The 20239-nt window shown below is 39.5% G+C and overlaps 1 protein-coding gene across 1 annotated transcript in view; it reads right to left on the reverse strand.

Annotated features, from left to right (window-relative positions):
* The window catches only part of ccdc88b (coiled-coil domain containing 88B), a 61316-nt gene that overhangs the window by 40499 nt on the left and 578 nt on the right, over window positions 1-20239 (reverse strand). Inside the window, exons 2-5 of the mRNA XM_037675802.1 lie at window positions 16476-16624; window positions 14641-14749; window positions 3256-3325; window positions 3002-3060 (exon numbers count right to left, since the gene is read on the reverse strand). Of these exons, the coding sequence (XP_037531730.1) occupies window positions 3002-3060; window positions 3256-3325; window positions 14641-14749; window positions 16476-16624 (387 nt within the window). The remainder of the gene's footprint in view (window positions 1-3001; window positions 3061-3255; window positions 3326-14640; window positions 14750-16475; window positions 16625-20239) is intronic.

Here is a 20239-nt window from a genome sequence, read left to right on the forward strand (position 1 = left end):
GATATGTTGATTTTTTTTTTTTTTTTTTACATTTTGTGATTCAGTCTCTTTTTAAAGCAAACTAATTAAAATTTTAACGAGTTTTTAGTTTTGTTTTTTTGATCAAAGTACCTCAGCTCAACAAGTTGAGGATTTTTGGGCAGAGGTTTATAAATCAGCCGTGTGAAACAACGCATCTGCTTCAATCTCAACGAAGTACATCAGATTTTATTTTTGCTTTTGAACTCAGTCAGGCAAATTAAAGGTTTTTTAATATATAAAGACATGCAGAACAAATAAAAACAACTAAACTTGACCCCAAAAAAGTGTTGTTTTATTTTTAAAAAAAAAAGAATGAAACCTGCTGATTAAGTGTTCAGATCTTTTGCTTTGATATTGCTGGTGAGCTGTGGGGCGTCCTACACTCTGACTGAAGCCCACTCAAGTCTGGACGTAATTGAAAGACACTCCTGAGTTAATCAGATCTGAGAGCTGATCCTGGATGTCAGAGAAAAAAACTGAGCCTGCAGACCTGCGACACAGGATCCACGTTGAAGTAAGAAAGGTAAAAGAAAGTCCTCTGCAGAGTGTAAACCGTCTCGAAACACACAGTCTGTCAAAAGTAAAAAAAAGTCTGAAGACACTTGCAGCTTATCGCTCTGACATTTCCACTTGTCACTGATCATCTGAGCTCCTTTGTGGAGACGGGACGACCTTACAGAAGGGCAGCCAGCTGCCCGAGATCCATTATTCAGCTTTTAAAGGATACTGGATAAAAAGAAGCGTTTCTTCACTAAAAAAAACGTCAGACTGTTTGAAGAGGTTGAGAAGTAAAACTTGCTGACTGTCATTAAAACTATTTAACCACAGTTTTTTGTCAGATGTTGTACAACAGTAAGATTTTTAAAACATGTGCAGAAACCTGGAGAAAAGGCTTCTTTAAAGTTTGCAGAATATCATGAAATAAAGGTTTGGTTTTGTGATAAAAACTGGAACTCTAAAAAAAAAAAAATAACATCCTTGAGTTTTAACATCTGTCAAGGAGAGCAGGTGAAACTTTAAAAAAAATTGAGCAAAACTAACAATAAAAAATGAACCATTTTCTAAAAGACTTGAAGCTGCTGCTAAAGAAAATACAGTTCCACAGAGAATCATGTTAATACTTGTTAGTGTGATAAGTCATTTGATATATATTTATAAATTTGTTTCTGCTTTGTCTTTGTGAAGAATAATGCAAGAATGTTGTTGTCAGTTGTGTACACAAGGCCCCAGTTACATCCAACAAAAGTATAAATTGTGAAAGTAAAACAATAATAAGATCTAAGATATGAACTAAGAAACACGCTAAACTAAGAATACGCTAAGCACTAGTAGTACAAAAACAATACGCCGAACAGCAGCAGCACGAACATGAGTCTGTGTGAGCAGAGGAGTATGAATGAACACAGCAACATGAAATAAATCAGCAGCATGGATAGTCAGCAGCACATAACAATCAAGTGAAATTACTGTTATATTATTTTTTTTTCCACAGTGATAATCCTGGTTAGAGATTCATGAGTCTAACATCCTCAGGGTAGAAGCTGTTCTTCACTCTAGTGGTTCTACACTTAATGCTCCTCAACCTCCTGCCTGAGGGGAGCGGGGCAAAAAGTGTGTATGCTGGGTGAGTGGGGTCCTTCATGATGCAGGTGGCCCTCTTCCTGCATCTGGAGGTGAAGATGTCTGTGATGGTGGGGAGGCTGACACCAACAGTCTTCTGTGCAGCCTTCACCACTCTCTGCAGCTGTGCAGCCTCCATGCCACATGTTGATGCTGGAGCACAGGATGCACTCCACTGCACACCTGTAGAAGGAGGTGAGGACTGAGCTTCCCAGACCAGCTCTTCTCAGCCGCCTGAGGAAGTAGAGTCTCTGATGAGCTTTCTTGATCAGGCTGGTGGTGTTGCCCCAGCTGAGGTTGTCGTTCTGACTGCAGTTTAATATACCGTATTATTTTACATTAGTGTTTAGCGTATATCTTAAATCTTTTAGCGTATAGTTTAGCATTCATTTAGCATATATCTTAGTGTATATATTGGATGCTTATATACGGTTTCTTTTTATACTTTAAATTTTGCAATTTTTGGTTGTAACTGGGACCTTGAGTACACAATTTCGTTCCACCTCATGTACCACAAATGACAATAAAAAACCTTGAACCTTGATGGATGTTTAAATGTTTGAATTTTTCGAACAGCACTAGATTTAAAATGTGTTTAATGAGAAGAGAAAAAGATTTGGTTGTTTTGCAGTTTAATTATCACCTGCTATCATAAATGTGGGCAATTGTCTGTTAATCGCTTGTGAACCACTGGACGGATTTTAATGAAACTCTCCAAAAGTAAACAATCAGTGTACATCTACAAGTGTTTAACTTTTAGAGGCAACATGATTCAAGACGGTCGCCAAAGCCAATTAGCAATAGCCAACACATAAATGGCTTCAAATCAGTTAAATATAAAGATTAAAATATGATTTTATGTGGTTGTAGTTGAGACTCGTTCGCATTACATAAGCTAGGCCAGGTCCGGTCCTGGTGGGCCACTACCCTGTGTATATAAAGGCTTCTAGGCTCCAACTCACCTGGTTTGACTCGATGGGCGATTAATAAGCTTCTGCAGAACACTCAACCATTGGACCAGGTGTGCTGCAGCAGGGAAACCAGTAAAACATGCAGGATAGTGGCCCTCAGGGACCAGGATTGGACACCCCAGGTCTAAACCCTAACAGATGATGCAGTGACTTTATTTAAAACGTCTTTGTTTCAAGCAAAGCGGTGGATGATGTGCATTTCTTCAGGAAGTGTTAGTTTATAGAGAAAGAGGTTCAAACAAGTGTGGAAATGTTTTAATTTTGCTAAAAATGCCGCCTTTGAAATTTATTTAACTAACGAGGAAGGGAAATACAAAAGGTTTGGTTGTTGCCAGCTTAAATAAAAATGGGGTAATTATCAGTGTGTGTATGTGTGTGTGTGTGTTCACCTGCACTGCACAGCCCAGTAAGAGTAGCAACAGTCGCCTGAGCTCCTCCACAGCTGCCTCTGAGGACAGAAATAACTGTCATCATCATCATCATTACCATCATCATATCCACCGCCCCCCACACTCCCATCACCTCCACCACCCTCCTCATCATTATCACCTTAATGTGCCTCACAGATAGCCCAGATATGGACTCCGTGCGTGAAGTAACGAGTTTCTCTCGGCACTGATGGGATCGAGTTGTTATCTCGTACCTGTTAGGGGGTCCTGCCCCAGTATGGCGACGTTTGGGAGGGGCATGAGGATCAACTGTTGCAGGTTTTCCTAGAAGAGAGACGAAGGTGAAGAGTTCAGCACAAATAATTATCTGGTCCGTCCTGTCTGTCGGCAGCGTGTCTGGATATAAACAGTAAAAGTTTCCATCAGACGGGTGTAATTTGTGGTGTAAGCAAAGATGATGTACCCAATGAAAGGTTTCGGGGGAGTTGTGTTCTTTCAGGTCGAGGAAGTTTTATACAGTTGAGATTTAATACATTTCATGCTCTGCCATTTCAACACTCGCTAAATTTTGTAAAAACTAAACTGATTAGAACTCCCATTCCTGCGATAAAAATCACTGAAGAGTTTCTGTTGTTGCCCCCGTGGGTGCAACATGTGGGTAATGTGGGTAGTGGGACCGTGACGTGGAGACATTAACCGAGTCGCAAAGATCACAACAGGCGTCATCCGTGCCGAGGGATCATTAAAGAAAACAAACCAAGGTTTACTTCTGCCAACAAGCTGCACTTTAGAGCCTGATCAGTACAAGGTTTAAATGGAAGCTCATCGCAGATGTGTGTGAGGGGTGTGTGTTTATCCATTGTTACACATGTCCTCAGATGATGATGTGTGTCCTAAAATAATCTTAAAGTGTTAAATAGAAAACAGGAAGTCAGACTTCTGAAGCCGCCTGAAGCCATTTGCCATATGGAGAGGGTTTTGTTTATCTGCTGCATGCGCACGAGAACAGTTGCACACAAACACCTAAAAACGCTTAGATTGAACCAAATAAGCCTTATTGGCACACGTAAATAAAAACTGATGCATGGAAGGCCGAGCTCCCGTCCCGTTTAAGGGGAGGAGCCTAGAGGATATAGGGACGGACGCCTTCTGTATTCAGGGCTTCGTTTCCAGGATCCTCGTAGTGGCGGGTCGGACGGAGCCTCAGCGCTGAAAATCTGTAACTTTTACCTGCCTTAAAATAAATTAAATGGTCAAACTTTATTCTTCTCAGCCGTTATTCGTGTCGGCGCAAGTCTTCTCTCCACCTGAAAATAAAAGAGCCGGCTTTAAACGCCGTGGTCAAACAGTGACACTATTTAAATGTTTTTTATAAAAGGTACTGCGTACAGTAAATTATGTGCTTGTTGACAAGCTGTTATATAGCAATGGCCTGCGCAAACAAAGATTTTGTTTTAACTTTGACCTTGATTTGTGACCTTGACCTTGGAGCTGGGGTGATGAAAACGTAAGCTACACTTTTAGTGATGATGCATGTGTGTTTCAAGTTTCGTAAAATGATCTTGAGAGGATCAGAAGTTATGGGAGAAAGTTTACAGACGTACAGACAGAGACTATACTCTAATACTTTTGATAAGCATATTACTATAATAAAAATAATAATAATAGAGTTATAAAATACTGTCGTTGTTTGTCCATTCCTCAGCTTACTCATAGCATGTTTTACACTCCAAACATGGTAAATGTGTCTTGTAAAACTTCAGATCTCACCTGGTTATTTACTGTATTGTGCAAAAGTCTTGAGCCATTCATCTGACAGACCTTCTTACACGTTTTGAAAGAGATCTTGATGGATAGACCTCCAGAAAACCTGAAAATCATTTATGTTTTGGGGACTTTGCTTTTTTGCTTATATTTGATCCAGTGCCTGAACATTTCTGGATGAATTGTGCATTTGTTTGTCAAGTTGGTTAGCTATGACCTATAAAAAGGGCTCCTGAACTCATACATTTGTGTTTAACCAAAAAACAATTCTAAATTAAATTTGTAGGCACCTTGTCACCTCAGCCTGTCACGTTAACACAATTTGCCATTAAATGTTGTTGAATTTACGACACAAAGTATTTTAACACAGACAAAGTTGGTATTTGCTAAACCCAGTTGATCGTTGAAAAGATGTAGCTTCGCTCAGCTCCTGTACCGGCTCTGCTGGAATTTTTAAATTTGCCAACATCTCTCATTGTTTTTCCCCTGGTCTCCTTTCTTCAACCTGTTGCCATGGTCATGTGCAACAGAAGATTAGTGAAAAAGTAAACAAAAAAACAACAATAAGGAAAGAAAAATCCATGTAAGAGTTTTACACTCGGATGTTATATTAAAAAAAGAGAGTCATCATTTTGGTCAAAACTTAACATTCTGCACAATAAGATGTCACAGGGTATGTGTTGAGGATGACTCTCAGCTACTACCACATCAAATTTTAGCTCAATACCTGTAAAACTGATTGAGTTGTAGCCATTTTTATGTCCGCCGAAGCTAATTGGCTGTGGAGGACATTTTGAATTTAATTTAAAGTTATTAAATGAGTAGTACCAGTAGTTTAATTTGTCAGTACAGCGTTCAAAAAGGTCTTTTTTTTTTTTTATTAAAAAAAAGCTAAAATATTTTTTTTACTAAAGTTAACAAACTGTGAGTCTATTATTGTTTGCAGAATAAACTCTTACTTCTAGATGCTTCCCGAGTGATTCTGTTCTAGAAAGCGTCTAAAATGAGATTTGGAGCGAGCGGCGTAATTGAACACCGGTAGAAGGCCAAACAACATCATGGTCAGCGTGTTTCAGCGAGCTGTAATTTGTGCTTTAAGCTCTTGGACAAATGTCTTGGCTCCATCGAATGACGCTGAATCAAGCTGGACTGCAGACGCCTCCGACGATTCCCATCCAGAAACCTGGCTCCTCTGGCAGTGAACAAGTGCACATCATGTGGATCTGCAGCTCCATCTACTGCAGTAAAACTCAAGAAGGTGATCTTAATGTGGCTTAATTTGAGCTTAAACTCCCAAAAGACACAAACAGTAGCCGTTATTATTATTATTATTATCATTATTATTATTAGAGATACGTCAACGGCCACACTCCGACGTTGGCTAGCTTCTTTCCCCGACTGCTCTGAAAGTCTGCTCACATCCATCAGAAGAAAAATCAGAATGCAGAGGTACGTCACAAATACAGCTTCCTTTTCGCTGCTCGTTGTAATTTATAAACTGTACAGCAAGAGAAGCAGTGAGTTCCTTTAACAACTGTCGTGCAGCCAACCTTACATTTCTGCTCCTTCGGGGCACCGCAGGATAATAGATAATAGCTCTGAGTTGGTCATCAAGCAGCTCGTGGCGGCTGATGCCAAATGGCCTCCTGCAGCAGATTAGACAGACTGAAAATTATATAGCAGAGGCTTGTTGTTGTTGTTGGCATGCTAATGTCCCCGTCTGGCAGTACAGCCAAGATACAGTTCAAAGGTTGTATTTGCTCAAATCTCCCCTGTGCTATAATTTAAACATCACCACTTGATGCGTAAGCTAGAAAACAACAAATGAGGCGCTTTGAAATGATCTAGGCTGTGCTGTGAAGACCGAGGCAGCTGAGTGAGGCATGTCAGCTGCAAGTACATGTACTCAGAAACAGAAAGTTATTCAAGTACAAGTATACAGTATTAAAATGATAACAGCTAATCTGAGCAAGGATAGGATCACTGTCATCTTAAAACAACTCCAATCTTAACATTTTATAGCAGCTCGTGATTTTATTAACCTTTACATTGCTGTCAGTTTTGCATGCTATAGCTAGCCGCTACCGCCACTACCTGAAAAAACAATAAACGTAAATAACTCTGGCGTGCGATGTTGATGGTAATGTAAAGTTTTATGAAACAGCGTTCACACAGACAAGTTGGCAGCAAACCACTTCCGGACTAGCCGTTAGCTCATCATTCCGATCAAAGTTAATGTCTCCGTGCCAGGGTCGACCAAAAAGCTACCTGCAACAGGTAAGATATTAGCTGTTCATAAACCTTCCACAGGACCCAACTTTAAAAGATCTGAACAGTTGCTTTAGTCTTACATTTTAGACGGATGCAGTAAAGTTTCTGCACTCGACTTGATCACTTTTACTACTTCTAAAGACAGCACGGTGGTGCAGATGGTAAAGCTGTTGCCTCTCAGCGAGCAGGTCACCCCGGTTTAAATCCCGGCCGGGGGCTTTTCTGGGTGGAGTTTGCATGTTTTCTCCGTGCATGCGTGAGTTTTCTCCAGGTACTCCAGTTTCCTCCCACATACCAAAAGCATGCATGTTAGACTGACTGTAACTCTAAATTGTCCCTAGGTGAGAGTGAGAGACTGAATGTTTGTTTGTCTCGTTTGTCTCTATGTGTCCCTGTGATGGACTGAAGTGTTATTTGTCTTATGTTATTTTAAGAAAGTCATCATAATTTTGGTCAAATCTCAGAAATAACATTCTGCACAATCCCATGCAATATAACAACATGTCACAGAGTATGTGGTGAGGATGACTCTCAAAAAGATAAAAATACATTTGCCTTCCAGGTGTCCCCCGCCTCTCGTGACAGCTGGACATGGGCACCCGTGACCCCCGCGACCCGAAAAGGAATAAGCGGGTAAAGTGGATGGATGGATGGATGGATGGATGGATGCTACTTTTAAAATGTACATTTTACCCAACAAAGGACAACATCTACAGTAAAAGAACATTTCTTCAAGAATTAACCTACATTAATATAAAAACATGGGTATATTTTGCATATTTTAGTTTGTTTTATTAAAATCTTCACCAAGTTTGATACGTTATTTTATCAACAAGAGCAATGCAAAGTGGAGCAGTATACACCCGAAAAGATAAAAATACGTTCGTCTTAAACTGACTTATTATAAATATATAATATATTTTTAGATTAAGTTATTAAAGTTTTCCCCATATAATAAATAAATAATTAATCTGTGTCGTCATTATTACGTAAATGAAGTCTTGATTAGGGCTGTCCTAACGGTAATTTTTTTTCTTTTCAGACCTTGCACAAGTACTTCAGTCTGGGTGCTTGTCAATACTGAGTACTAATGCAGAAAAGTTAATGAGTTAATACTTAAATACTACACAATTACTTTTAGATAAAAAATTTTATGCCTGCTGTCTTATCATCACTCATGTTTATCCTAAAATAACTCAAAACTATGGACATTTTTCATGTTTTGCCCACAGTTACTTGAGAAGTGGAGGAGGAAATGATGTTACCAAGAATAAGGTCTAAAGCAGACCTGGGCATTGTACGGCCCCAGGGCCACATGCGGCCCTTTGGTTGTCTCTGACCGGCCCCCGTAAGGAGAATTACAAAATACATGAGTAAACAAATTAAGTTAACCAAATCCAGATATAGATCCTCTCTCACTGATGATGTCAGCTTTGCTTCACATCTCCACCTCAGACCTTCAACCTGACTTTAACATTTCCGTTAAAGCCCAACAGAAACTAGACTTCTCTCACTAAACAAGAAAAAAGAACTGAAAAACACCAAATGAGATGTTTAGACTACAAATGTAGGTACGTAAAGAACCGGGACTCGAAATCACAGTTCAGTGACGATCACTATTATATGATGTTTCATAATATTTGGAGTACAAAGACAATATTGTGATATATTTACAAAGCTAAGAACTTTTTCCAGCAGTATATAAAACTCAAAATGAGTTTTGGGGTGAATGTGACTGAAAATGATCATCAATATAACATCACAAATGGTAAAAATGTTAACAGTTTACCATTGTACTGGGAAATTTAATTGAATAAATGACTTTTTTTGTAAGGAAACCTCGCTTTTTCGTTGCTTAATCATAACAAATACTCTTACCAGCTTGTTAAAACAGTGCTATGTACTGCTTTTAATAATGAAATACTATTATTATGCAGTATTGAGTTAAGTTGAAATCAGGTCTCTCTTGTAAACGAGTCCTCGAGGCTCAATGGGATTTACCTGTCTAAATAAAGGTTGAATGAAAAAGTCATTTGTGCCAGCCCTCCACAATATTTGTTGTTTCTCATGTGGCCCCATGGAAAAAACAATTGCCCACCCCTGGTCTAAAGTATCAGAGTGTTTTAATGAGTAAGAGTATTTGAGGCTGGTATTCGGCCTGAAACGGATACAAGAATCTGTGATATTTTTAAGTAGCGTCTCAATACCAATACATGTTTCTGTATCAGGACGCAACTAAAAATTTTATTTTAAGAGAAAAGGGGGCTTTTTAAAAATTGTAATCCATCTTTCCATTATCCCCCACTTGTTCCAGAGTCGGGTCGTGGAGGCAGCAGCTTGAGCAGGGAGGTCCAAATCTCTTTCCACATCCACATTTTCCCAGGCCAACCATATCCTGGGTCTTCCCCGAGGTCTCCTCCCAGTCGGACACGGCCAGAACATCTACCTATGGAGGTGACCAGGGGGCATCCTTGCCAGATGCAAGAACCACCTCAACTTAAAAAAACAAACTGGAAATTGTCATGCGTGCTATATAACGAGCTGCCATGAATTCTCTATGTATGAAGTGTAACAAAGAGCCATACATCAAGTAAAAGCAGCACAAAACGTTGAGAAAAGGTGCCGCCACTCGTCATAAAAATACTTCTCACCACGTTTCATCAAACTTCATAAAAAGGTGTAAAAAGAGTTGAGCAGACAAAAACACTGCTGACAAACAACCTTCAGGGGTGGATAAATTCAAGGTAAATAACTGGAAAGCTAACTTGTGTTCATTTTCTGCTTAATCTTACTGTAAAGTGTCCTTGGGTGTCCTGAAAGGCGCTTTTTAAATAAAATTATTATTATTATTATTATAATCTTTATACAAACCTTTATATTAAGTGTCCAGATTCAGCAAAATAAAACAATTGTACCCAACATGCTGCTCACACTCTGGTGCTAATAATATGACAGACAAATACTTTCTTACTATGTTTTTCTGAGGTAAGACATTTACCGTATTTTTCGGCCTATAAGTCTCAGTTTTTTGCATAATTTGCATGCCCTGCAACTTATACACTGAAGTGACTTATTTATGTTTTTTCCCCCATAGTTATAAAACAATTTTTGGCTGAGATATGACCATTTTCATTCATTATGTCTGAAAATATCGACCACTACCATTTTCAGCCGCTAGATGGCGCTCGAGTAGTATGGCATGCCGTTGTGTCATGTAATAGGTAAAAGTGACTATTAATGACACAATCGGCTTGCCATACAAAGCCACGTTCGTCCAGCTATGGGATCATGCCTGGAGCAATTGTCAAATCAGCTTCATTTTACTCCATCAGGCCGGCGAAATGCAGCTAATTTGATCATTACAATGCATTTTTTAAGGAACGGTTCAACTGAGACACACCTTTGCTATGATGTCGAGCAAACAAATAATTGTTTTAGATGGTTAGCTTGTTAAATTTTGAAGAAATGCACAGTGAGTTGTCCCTCTGCGCACTCCCGCAGCCGCGAATCGGCTTTTGAAATGCAGCTGATTTGACCGTCAAAGTGCATTTATTAAGCAAAAGTTACACTGAGACACATCTTTGCTATAATTTTGAGCAAACAAATTGTTTTTAAGAGTTAATCTTGTTAAATTCATGTTAAAGTCCTCTCATGCACGCTCCCGCGGCTGCAATTTGGCAGCCAATCAATCTTTGGCACAAAACGAGCCCAGATTTCCAGGTTGTCAACGGTGACTCATAATAGATGCGACGTATATGGCGAAGCGACGCATTTATGTTTTTTTTCCCACTTTATTAGACATATTAGGACTTAAGCGACTTATGTGACTTATACAGCGGTGCAACGTGTACAGCGGGAAATATGGTACTTTTAAAGATATCTAATTGCATTAGTACTTTTACATAAAACTTTAAGGGTTTCCTTCTTCATGTCAATACAATATTAGTTAAAAAACAAACGATAATAACAACAATAACACAAAAACTCTTTTTTACAACTAGCTTGAACTAAACCTTTCAGTGTCATTCAGTGCTGCATGTAGTGGCTCTGAATTAACTCAAGTCTACTGGTTGTAGCTGGAAGAAAAAATTAAAAGCTGCCATTTTTCCCCTTCTAAAGTTCACCGTTTTCCTTTAATGGGAGCGGAGACGCTCTTAAATGAAACAGATTAGTAGAAAGAGTATATTGGATGCTCAGTCACCTTAAACAATGTGTTAGTTTAGCAACAGCAGAGCTCCAATTGCTCCGCGAATTAACACTCAGGTGAAATTAACATTTAAAATCCCATTAAGTGAAGGTTGGAAAGTAAGAACGTCATTTGAAGAGCAGAAATCCAACGGCGCAGGATAAACAAACCAGATAAACAGCACAGGAGAAGCCAAGCTGCATCTCACAGCGCTCCTAAGTGACACTGAAACAGTAAACATGAGTGCATCCTGCTGAAGCGCTCTGCTTTCACACCAAACAGCTACAATTAGCTCAGCTGATGTTCAGGAGAAGCTGAGGTCACAGCAGAGAAAATGAAGGCTTGTCCTGCTTCACACCGTTTCCTGTGTTTCTCGCACGCCTAACTAACAAACACAGGAGCCAACCCAGCGACAGTGAGAAGCAAAACTGTGATCAATGTGAAACTAAATGTCCAGATCGACGGTGGAGCCAGTTCCGAGTGCACCAGGTGAAATTCTGGCACGACCGAAATGAGCTTCCCGTTTGCGGCCAGTGTCTTAGGCTCTGAGCTTTCAAGGGGCGTCGGAGGCTCACTGCAAAATAGGAAGTGAGCCCTTGTTGGACACGTGTTCTTGTGTTGTGTGACAAGCTTAACGGAGCGTGTTCAGTTCACCTGACTGCTACATGGGAACGCTCTCTGGGCTGAGAACAGAGGCTGTTGAATCATCCCCTGGAGAAAGAATTGTGTCACTTCCTGAACCGCCACAGGACCAACCATGCGTTGTGAAACACACAATACCAAGTGAGATAGGACTTTTATGCTCTAGCCTTTAACCACAGACACAACCTAAAAATATGAGCCTGCAACTTCACTTTTCCCCTCACCCCCATTTGTTTTATAAGAAGCAAAGACATGCCTGCTGAGGGTGGAAACTATGCGTTTGATTTTCTCTTTTGTGCAAATGCTCTGTCACCCACATCCACACACACTTCAAACTTTACGCCACATCTTTAGGTAAAATATTCCTGTGCTATAACGGATAGTTGAGCTACATTTGATCCTGTTTTTGCCACCTTAAAAGCAAGAAAACTCTTCTCCGTTCCTCCATCAACCCCTCACTGGAGTTTTGGTTTGAAAGAATATTTCTGTGTGTTTTTCACAACTTTTCAGCTTACTTTGAGACCATTCAGCATATCCAAAGAAATGTAATCACTCCAGCTAAAAAAAAATGTTCAGGACCGTGACTGGGACTGTTCAAGATAGAGATTGGAGTTTACATCAGTCATATTGAAAAAAAAAATGTTGCAAGTATAATCTCTGTGTAATAGCTTACTTCTATTAGTTCTATTACTTCTATTAGCAAATATGTGCTGTTATCCATGGTGCTGATCTCATGCTGATCTCATGCTGCTGATTTATTTCATGCTGCTGTTCCTTCGTCCACATCTGCTCACACAGACTCATGTTCGTGCTGCTGCTGTTCAGCATATTTTTTGTACTATTAGTGCTTAGTGTATTCTTAGTTCATCTTAGATTTTTATTACTGTTTTTCTTTACAATTTATTCTTTTGTTGGATGTAACTGGGACCCTGTGTACACAATTTCGTTCCACCACATGCATCATATGTGGTGCGAATGACAATAAAGAACATTGATTTGACTTTATATCCATTTAGGCTTTATTGTAAATTCATTTATTTATTTATTAACCTTTATTTAATCAGGTAAATCCCACTGAGATCACAGAATTCTTTTGCAAGGGAGGCCTGGATCTGAAGGCAGCCTAACTAAGATATAAACTTCAACTAAAACAGTTCAAAGATATTCACCAATGGAAACTGATAAATACACTTTTCAAACCAACTAAACTAAAAGTTTGGGTGGTTAGGGGGCTGTTTGGGTCTGGCAAGAACAAATAAAACATGTTTTTAAAAACATTTAGAGCAAATAAATTAACAAATTACATTTAATTTTTAGATTAAAACTAAAATCTGGACTTTAAAAAGCTAATTCTGGACCAACTGTGACCCTGTAACACTTTAATAGCCTTTGTGCTAAGCTAAGTAGCTAAAGCTAAAGTAGCTTAAAGTAGCTCTTTAGCATAACGTGAATAAATCTTGATCAGTAACTCTACACATAAAAGCAAATGTACATTATTTTATATGTGAACACAGTTAATGTTTTACACAGGCTGTTTTGTTTTCAATCTTTGTGCTAAGCTAGGCTAACAGAAGACCTCGCATCATCTTTATACATCTTTTCATCATTAACTTTATGCAAAAATACATTTTTTGAATATTATTATGATGTGTCTAATAACCACTTTATTTTGGTGGGGAGACGTGACAGATTCTGTCTACTGTATTTTTCGGACTATAAGGCGCATTAAGCAAAACAAAACGGTCAGATAAGTCAAACTTTATTCAACTCATTCACAATAACTCAACATTGATCGGTTTGAGTTAAGTAAGCACATCCAGAATTAATACACAAGGTGCACTGGATTAGAAGGCTCACTGTTGATTTTTGAGAAAATTAAAAAGGATTTTAAGTGCGCCTTAGTCTGAAAAATACGGTAAATTTAAAGTAATCCTGTCAAACCGTGGTTATTGTAACTCCAACCCAAGCCCGACTGAAAATGAAACCTCTAATAAAATTCAAATCAAAACACAATTGTCTTAAAGAGGAAAAACAAAACAACAGCCCGACACAACTCAAACTTCAGTCTGCTGGATGACGGTCCAGCAGCTGACAGTGTTCGGTTTTTTAAGATTTATTTTCAAACTTTTACATTTTCATTTCAATTTATAAACAAAAACCTAAAAAATAAAAATAAAAAAATAAAACCTTCAAACCTTAGTTTCTTTCAGCACACTGACAATGAGTTTTGTATGTAAAATAAAGGAGCTAAAATACCCTGAAGCAGAAACTTCAGATCTTCGGGTTGATTAGAGCTGAGGGTGCAGCAGAACCGTGACGCTGCTGGCTATAAAACCAAAGGAAGGACTGTGAAACTTTAAACGCTGTCAGACTTTGGGGAATAAAGCTGAATCCTTTTGAGGTTTACTACCAATGACAAATATTTTTCACATCGCATGGGGTCTTCTGATTGCCACGCTGGCGATTAACGCCCTATTCAGAATCATTCTAGACTAAATGATTATTACGCTCTCTTTTATAAGAAGAAATACTCGCATGGACTCATGGAGATGCGTTTGTATTTCCATTAAATTGTAAATATAATAAAGTGCAAATAAAAATTATAGCTAATTCTCATAGTCATTCTGTTTTACATAGATTTTTTTCACCTCATGTAAAAGCTCATGAGAAAAGTCGTGTTCCTGGTTGAGTTTTAACAAATTACAATGATTTCCCTCCTGAAGATTCAATCTAATGCTTCCGTCTCTCCCTCCTCCCCTTTGGGACGCTCCCCTACCTGATAAAAGGCCCTGAGATGTCGATTTAAGATGGAGAAGTTCTGAACTCTCAGCATGTGGTCGTCTCTCTCGCTCTCGTAAAGCTGCTCCACCTTGGGATTCGGGTCTCTGCGCAGACACAGAAGGAAAAAAGAAAGAAAACAGAAACTGTGGTGTGACTACTGCAGCTTGATCAAACAGCCCAGCGCCCCCGTCTCTCCAGACGAGAAACTCTTACGCAACAGTTCATTTAAACAGACTGAATGAAATCTTAATGAGCTCGAGACGAGCAGGCAGCGAGAATCCACAAGCAATTATTTGCTGAAATAACGACTCAGGTCAGCCCAAATTAATCAGACGCTCCGCAAACACTAAGATCTTGTCTTGCCCGATAACAGACAAAGAGGTTTTCTCCTGCAGAAATTTGAACAAGATAAGAAATTCAGCTTCATGACTAACGAGACGGGCGCACTGTGCAGACAACCCCCTGCATTTCAGGGTTTTAGTAGAAATGTGTTGGTTGAGCATTCATGCCATCCCTTCCTCAGAAACTGCAGAACAATACGAGGTTATGAAAGGCAGAGTGATGAATGTTACGTCACGTTTCAGGCGAGGGAAGATCATTAGGATTTTGCTGCCATGCTTTCAACTCTGAGGCTGTGCTGACACAGAGGAAGGAGGGTCCACCGTGTTCGTCGTCTCTGCTCAGCGCTTTACCACGCTAACATCACGTATACACATGGGAGCCTTCTGTTAGGGAGGTATTATACAGTGTGTCTTAAGTGAAGATGTGCCGCATCGGAACTAATGTACCAGCGTTAATTAATAGCTCCATGTGTTTATTTAGTGTTCCCAATCCTCATATATGGTTAATATCTTACCTGTTGTAGATAGGTCAGTGAACAGCCTCAGTTTGGAGTTGAATTCTGACCAAATCTCTGTTATTTATCAAATATATGATTTAATTCCTGCCAGAGGAGCTTCAGGCAGCCATGTTACAGCTAGCTGCAGCTTTAATTTGTAAATATTAACCAGGGAGTACCAAGTAAATAATCCTGTAATGCAAAATAGATGAGGTATACTGGATGAAAATATAAACTCTACACTTTTGTTTTTGTTCCCATTTTTCATGAGCTGAACTCAAAGATCTAAGACTTTTTCTACGTACACTTAAGGCCTTTTTCTCACGAATATTGTTCACACATTTGTGTAAATCTGTGTTAGTGAGCACTTCTCCTTTGCCAAGATAATCCATCACCACGCAGGTGTGGCATTTAAAGATGCTGATTAGACAGCATGATTATTGCACAGGTGTGCGGCTGACCACAATAAAAGGCCACTCTAAAATGTGCAGCTTTATCACACAGCACAACGCCACAGATGTTGCAAGTTTTTAGGGAGACTTGAACAGCGAGTCCCGTTTTAGAGGCGGTGCCTCATTGTTCAGTCAACCTTCATACAGGTTAGTCCCACTGAGCCTCGGGGATAAAGTGTCGGTGAGTCAGGGCATCTACAGTGTGGTTAGTACGATAGATTTGTAAAGCAGATCAAACAATGGATTTGATCTCTCACCCATCGTCAGGTCCTCATCTTAATTCTTTTAAATGTTTTCACTCAGAAATTAGCCCAGAGGTTTAACCGCTGAATCCGTTCCATTCTCCTCAAACACAGTTTAGGAATCATGTTTCATTTCTGCGTTAAAAAGTGGAATTTTTTTTACATATCCGTCAAATGGCTTTACAAAATAAATGAAAAAGTAATTAAATTAGCTATTTATCTCTCTCTTTGGTCACTTTGACTGCAGCCTGCGCATGGCAGCAACTCAACAAAGGAACAAAATCTTTGCTAATCTTACATGAGCCTCATGACCTCGTTGAGGAAAACCCCATCGGTCAGCGTCGTGTAGCGCTCTCGAGCGCTCTTGAAATCCGAGTTCACTTCCATGTACTGGCTGTAGAGCTGGACGCTGCTCTCCGTCTCCACCATACACTCAAACAGCAGGACCTGCAAGACACCAGGAGAGATCAGATCTGCGTTTGTGTTTGTTTGCAGTCAAAAGGGTGAACTGAGGTGGATAAAGACCATAAGGGTGAAAACAGGAGCAGAAAATAGTTGCGGAAGGAAGGGAAGGAGGTAAAAAAGACGTTAGGGTCCAAATATTGTCACACAGGAAGCCGCGTGAGTCGGTGCACCTGTCCGAACAGGTGGGATCAGTGCTTTCACGCTGGGAAGCACTTCACGGTGACAGGCAGCCAACCAGGACAGCAGCCAAGGTCCCTCCGTCTGTTATGACATGTCGAACCAATGCAAACCAACATAGTGAGGTTTTCTCCCATCTGCACCTTCTAAAAACTGCACTGCTGGTCACAAACTTAACCTGAGTCAGCAGATAAGGTGAGGCAGAGCAGATTGATGACCCCTCCCCACAACCCTAGGTGAATAAATGGCCTGATAAAGGCCATTTAGCAAGTAATAACCCTCAGGCAGGTGCAAGCTGAACCAGCAGGTTGAGTTGTTTTTTTTGTTTGTTTGTTTTTTATTATAGGCCGGCGAATAGGCCATTAGTAAAGGCATCTGTAATGTTAGCAAAATATCCAATGAATTACTAGATGTATATTAATGAAACTCTTAAAGGAAAAGATTTTTACTGAACACAAATATAAACGCAACACTAGGCCTGTCACGATAACAAATTTTGCTGGGGATTGTCTCAGAAATTATTGCGATAAACGATAATATTGTTTGAAATTTGACAATAATTTGTAATTTGCTTTGCATGTAGTACTTTTTTTGACCACCAGATGGCAGTATAAGACTGTGTGAAATGAAGGATGGATAGTAAGGGAGGAGCAAAGTGTCTACAAAAAATGGGAGGGAGGCCCCTTGATGTGACATGGGCTGTCTCTCTTTGGTTCTCAAAATGGCGGACACTCTGTGTGGTTTAAGCTCTTTAACATAGCATTTTTCACACAAAGCTTTTAATTAAAAAAAATCAGTAAACAAGTTCTCAGGTTCTTTTTGCAAAGAAAAACAACTTTTTAGATGAAGACACGGGTTTCAACCTTGAATTTTGGAGCTTCGACAAGACGGAGGTTTTTCCCTGAGGTCGGCCTTTTAGCTTCTCAGATTAGCTGCTTTTAACGATGCAAAAACGCAATTTTGGATGATTAAAACAGATTTTAAAGAGAAAAGAGAAAGGGAGGGGTCAGTGAAGAGCACCGGAGTTGAGCCTTTTGTCATCCAGTGTCTTCAGTAGAAAGAGAGAGACACGAAGAAACAATAAAGCCAATAAATGAAAATGAAGTCGATAATTTTCATTTATCATGCGATTAATTGATGTATTGTTTATTGCAACAAGCCTACGCAACACTTTTGTTTTTGCTCCTATTTTTCATTAGCTGAACTCAAAGATCTAAGTTTTTTTTTCTATGTACACAACAGGCCCTTTTCTCTCAAATATTGCTCACAAATTAGTGTAAACTGTGTTAGTCAGCACTTTTGCCAAGATAATCCATCCACCTCACAGGTGTGGCATATCAAGATGCTGATTAGACTGCATGATAATCGCACAATGTGCTTTAGGCTGACCACAATAAAAGGCCACACTAAAATGTGCAGTTTTATCTCACAGCACAACAACGGATGTCACATGTTGAGGGAGATCTTTGAGTTCAGCTCAGGAAAAATGGAAGCAAGAACAAAAGTGTTGTTTATATTTCTGTTCAGTAGATTTACAGCTGACTAACCTTTGGAATCTGCCCCCATTCAAGATGGCGGTCACAGCTAATCAGCATCAGCAGAGGATAAGAGTGGCATGGTAGTAGCTGAGGGTGATTCCTAATGCCTCAGAAAACACCCCCAAACAAAGGATGGATTCAAACCCACGGCTCATACATGGAAGCGCACCACATGACCCACTGACAAAGATTTGGCAAGTGTTAAACGCCAGATACACTAGGTGGCTAAAATTCTGCCAACTTTACAGGTATGAAGCTAAACTTTGGTATAGCTGAGTCATCCCCAACACATACTCTCGAGCACCGACTGCACAATATCAAGTTTTAAAAAACTTTGCCATTAACTTCTGGAGTAGTCATCAGTAATCCCTTTCAAGATGGCCGTCACAGCTGACCGACAACAAAAAACAGAAATGGCTAAAATTGTGTATCCTAGTAGCCAAGTCATTCGCAACACATACTTTGTCTGTTAGCAAAATATCTCATGAACAGCTGCACAGATTTTAATGAAACATTTGGGATGTAATCAGATGTACATCTAGAATTGATTATTATTTAGGGTCGACCCAAACAAAGATGGCCACCACAACTAATCAGCCTCTGAAAACACATAAAAGACTACAACCCAGTCAGTTTTATAGATGCTGAATTAAAATTTGTCGTGGTAGTAGCTGAGAGTCAGTCACTACGCGAACTCTGGGAGCTACCTGCCTCGCAAGATCTTGCATGAGAGAACATAAATATGATAATACACAATAATAATAATAATAGGGATGCACAATATTATTGGCTCTTACAGCTGTTGCACAGTTGTTGTAGCAAATAAGTCTAAATAAGAGGACTATGTTCTGACAAAGGAACGTATATAAAATATCGGTATCGACATTGGTTATTGGCCAAATAAGTTTTAACATATCGGCCAAAAATCCAATATCGTGCATCCCTAAATAATAACGTAAATAGCTTCTACAACAGAGGAATCAATTACAAAAGGGGACCAAAAATAAAAACTTAGTCCAAGCCACGGGCCAATTTCATTCAACGCCAGACATTTTTTCTTGTTGGCAAATTCATCAACAAAAGATCAGGTTCATCTGAGGTTCTCTGTTGCTCCATCAAAATAAACCCAACATTTTTCCTGGCTTCAAAGATAGCCAGCTGCCACGAGAGATCAGCACTAAATTAAAGTATTTATTTGTATTTTTTAAGCAAAACAAGAAGTGATAAAAATTTTCACATTTAAAATGTCTTCTTTGGAGGTCCAGATGAGATGTTAAAAAAGGGCCAGATTTGGCCCGCAGGCCATGATTTGACACATGCGATGTATAAGCTTGGATTAAAATGAGTACAAATCTATCCCTTCGGATCATAAAGTGATCTCAGTCTGAAGCTCTGGCATAAAACGCAGCAGGAGACCTGCATTCTTGCTTTCTATCTGACATATGAAAGAAATATATGATGCTATAGGAACCCATGGTGTTCTGGATGACTGAGAATCCACAGCAGCAGAACCATCCAATGAGCCCGTCCCCATCAAAGTTTCAGCTCAGACCAGAAGGATACAATCCGTAGTGGTGTTGAACTCAGTTACCAAAACGAGCCAAAATTTAAAACCTTTGTCCGAGACATGGGCCACTTTCAGCTGATGCATTAACTCGAGTCAGATACCCGAAATCTTTTCTCCGTTGCAGGTTCACCAAGAGTTTGATCCGTCTCATTTGACGTTCTGTTGCTCTTTCCACATTAGAATCAATAATGACGGAATGATCCAACCTTTTATTCTGACTTCAAAGTTAGCCAGCTGGTAAGAGATGTAGATACGAAATGATGTATTTATCAGTTTTTTTAAAGAAAAAATTAGAAGAGAGACAATTTTACATTT

This window comes from Nematolebias whitei, chromosome 4 (genome assembly GCF_014905685.2).
Source record: "Nematolebias whitei isolate Nwh7 chromosome 4, NemWhi1, whole genome shotgun sequence".
In the NCBI taxonomy this organism is placed as follows: domain Eukaryota; kingdom Metazoa; phylum Chordata; class Actinopteri; order Cyprinodontiformes; family Rivulidae; genus Nematolebias; species Nematolebias whitei.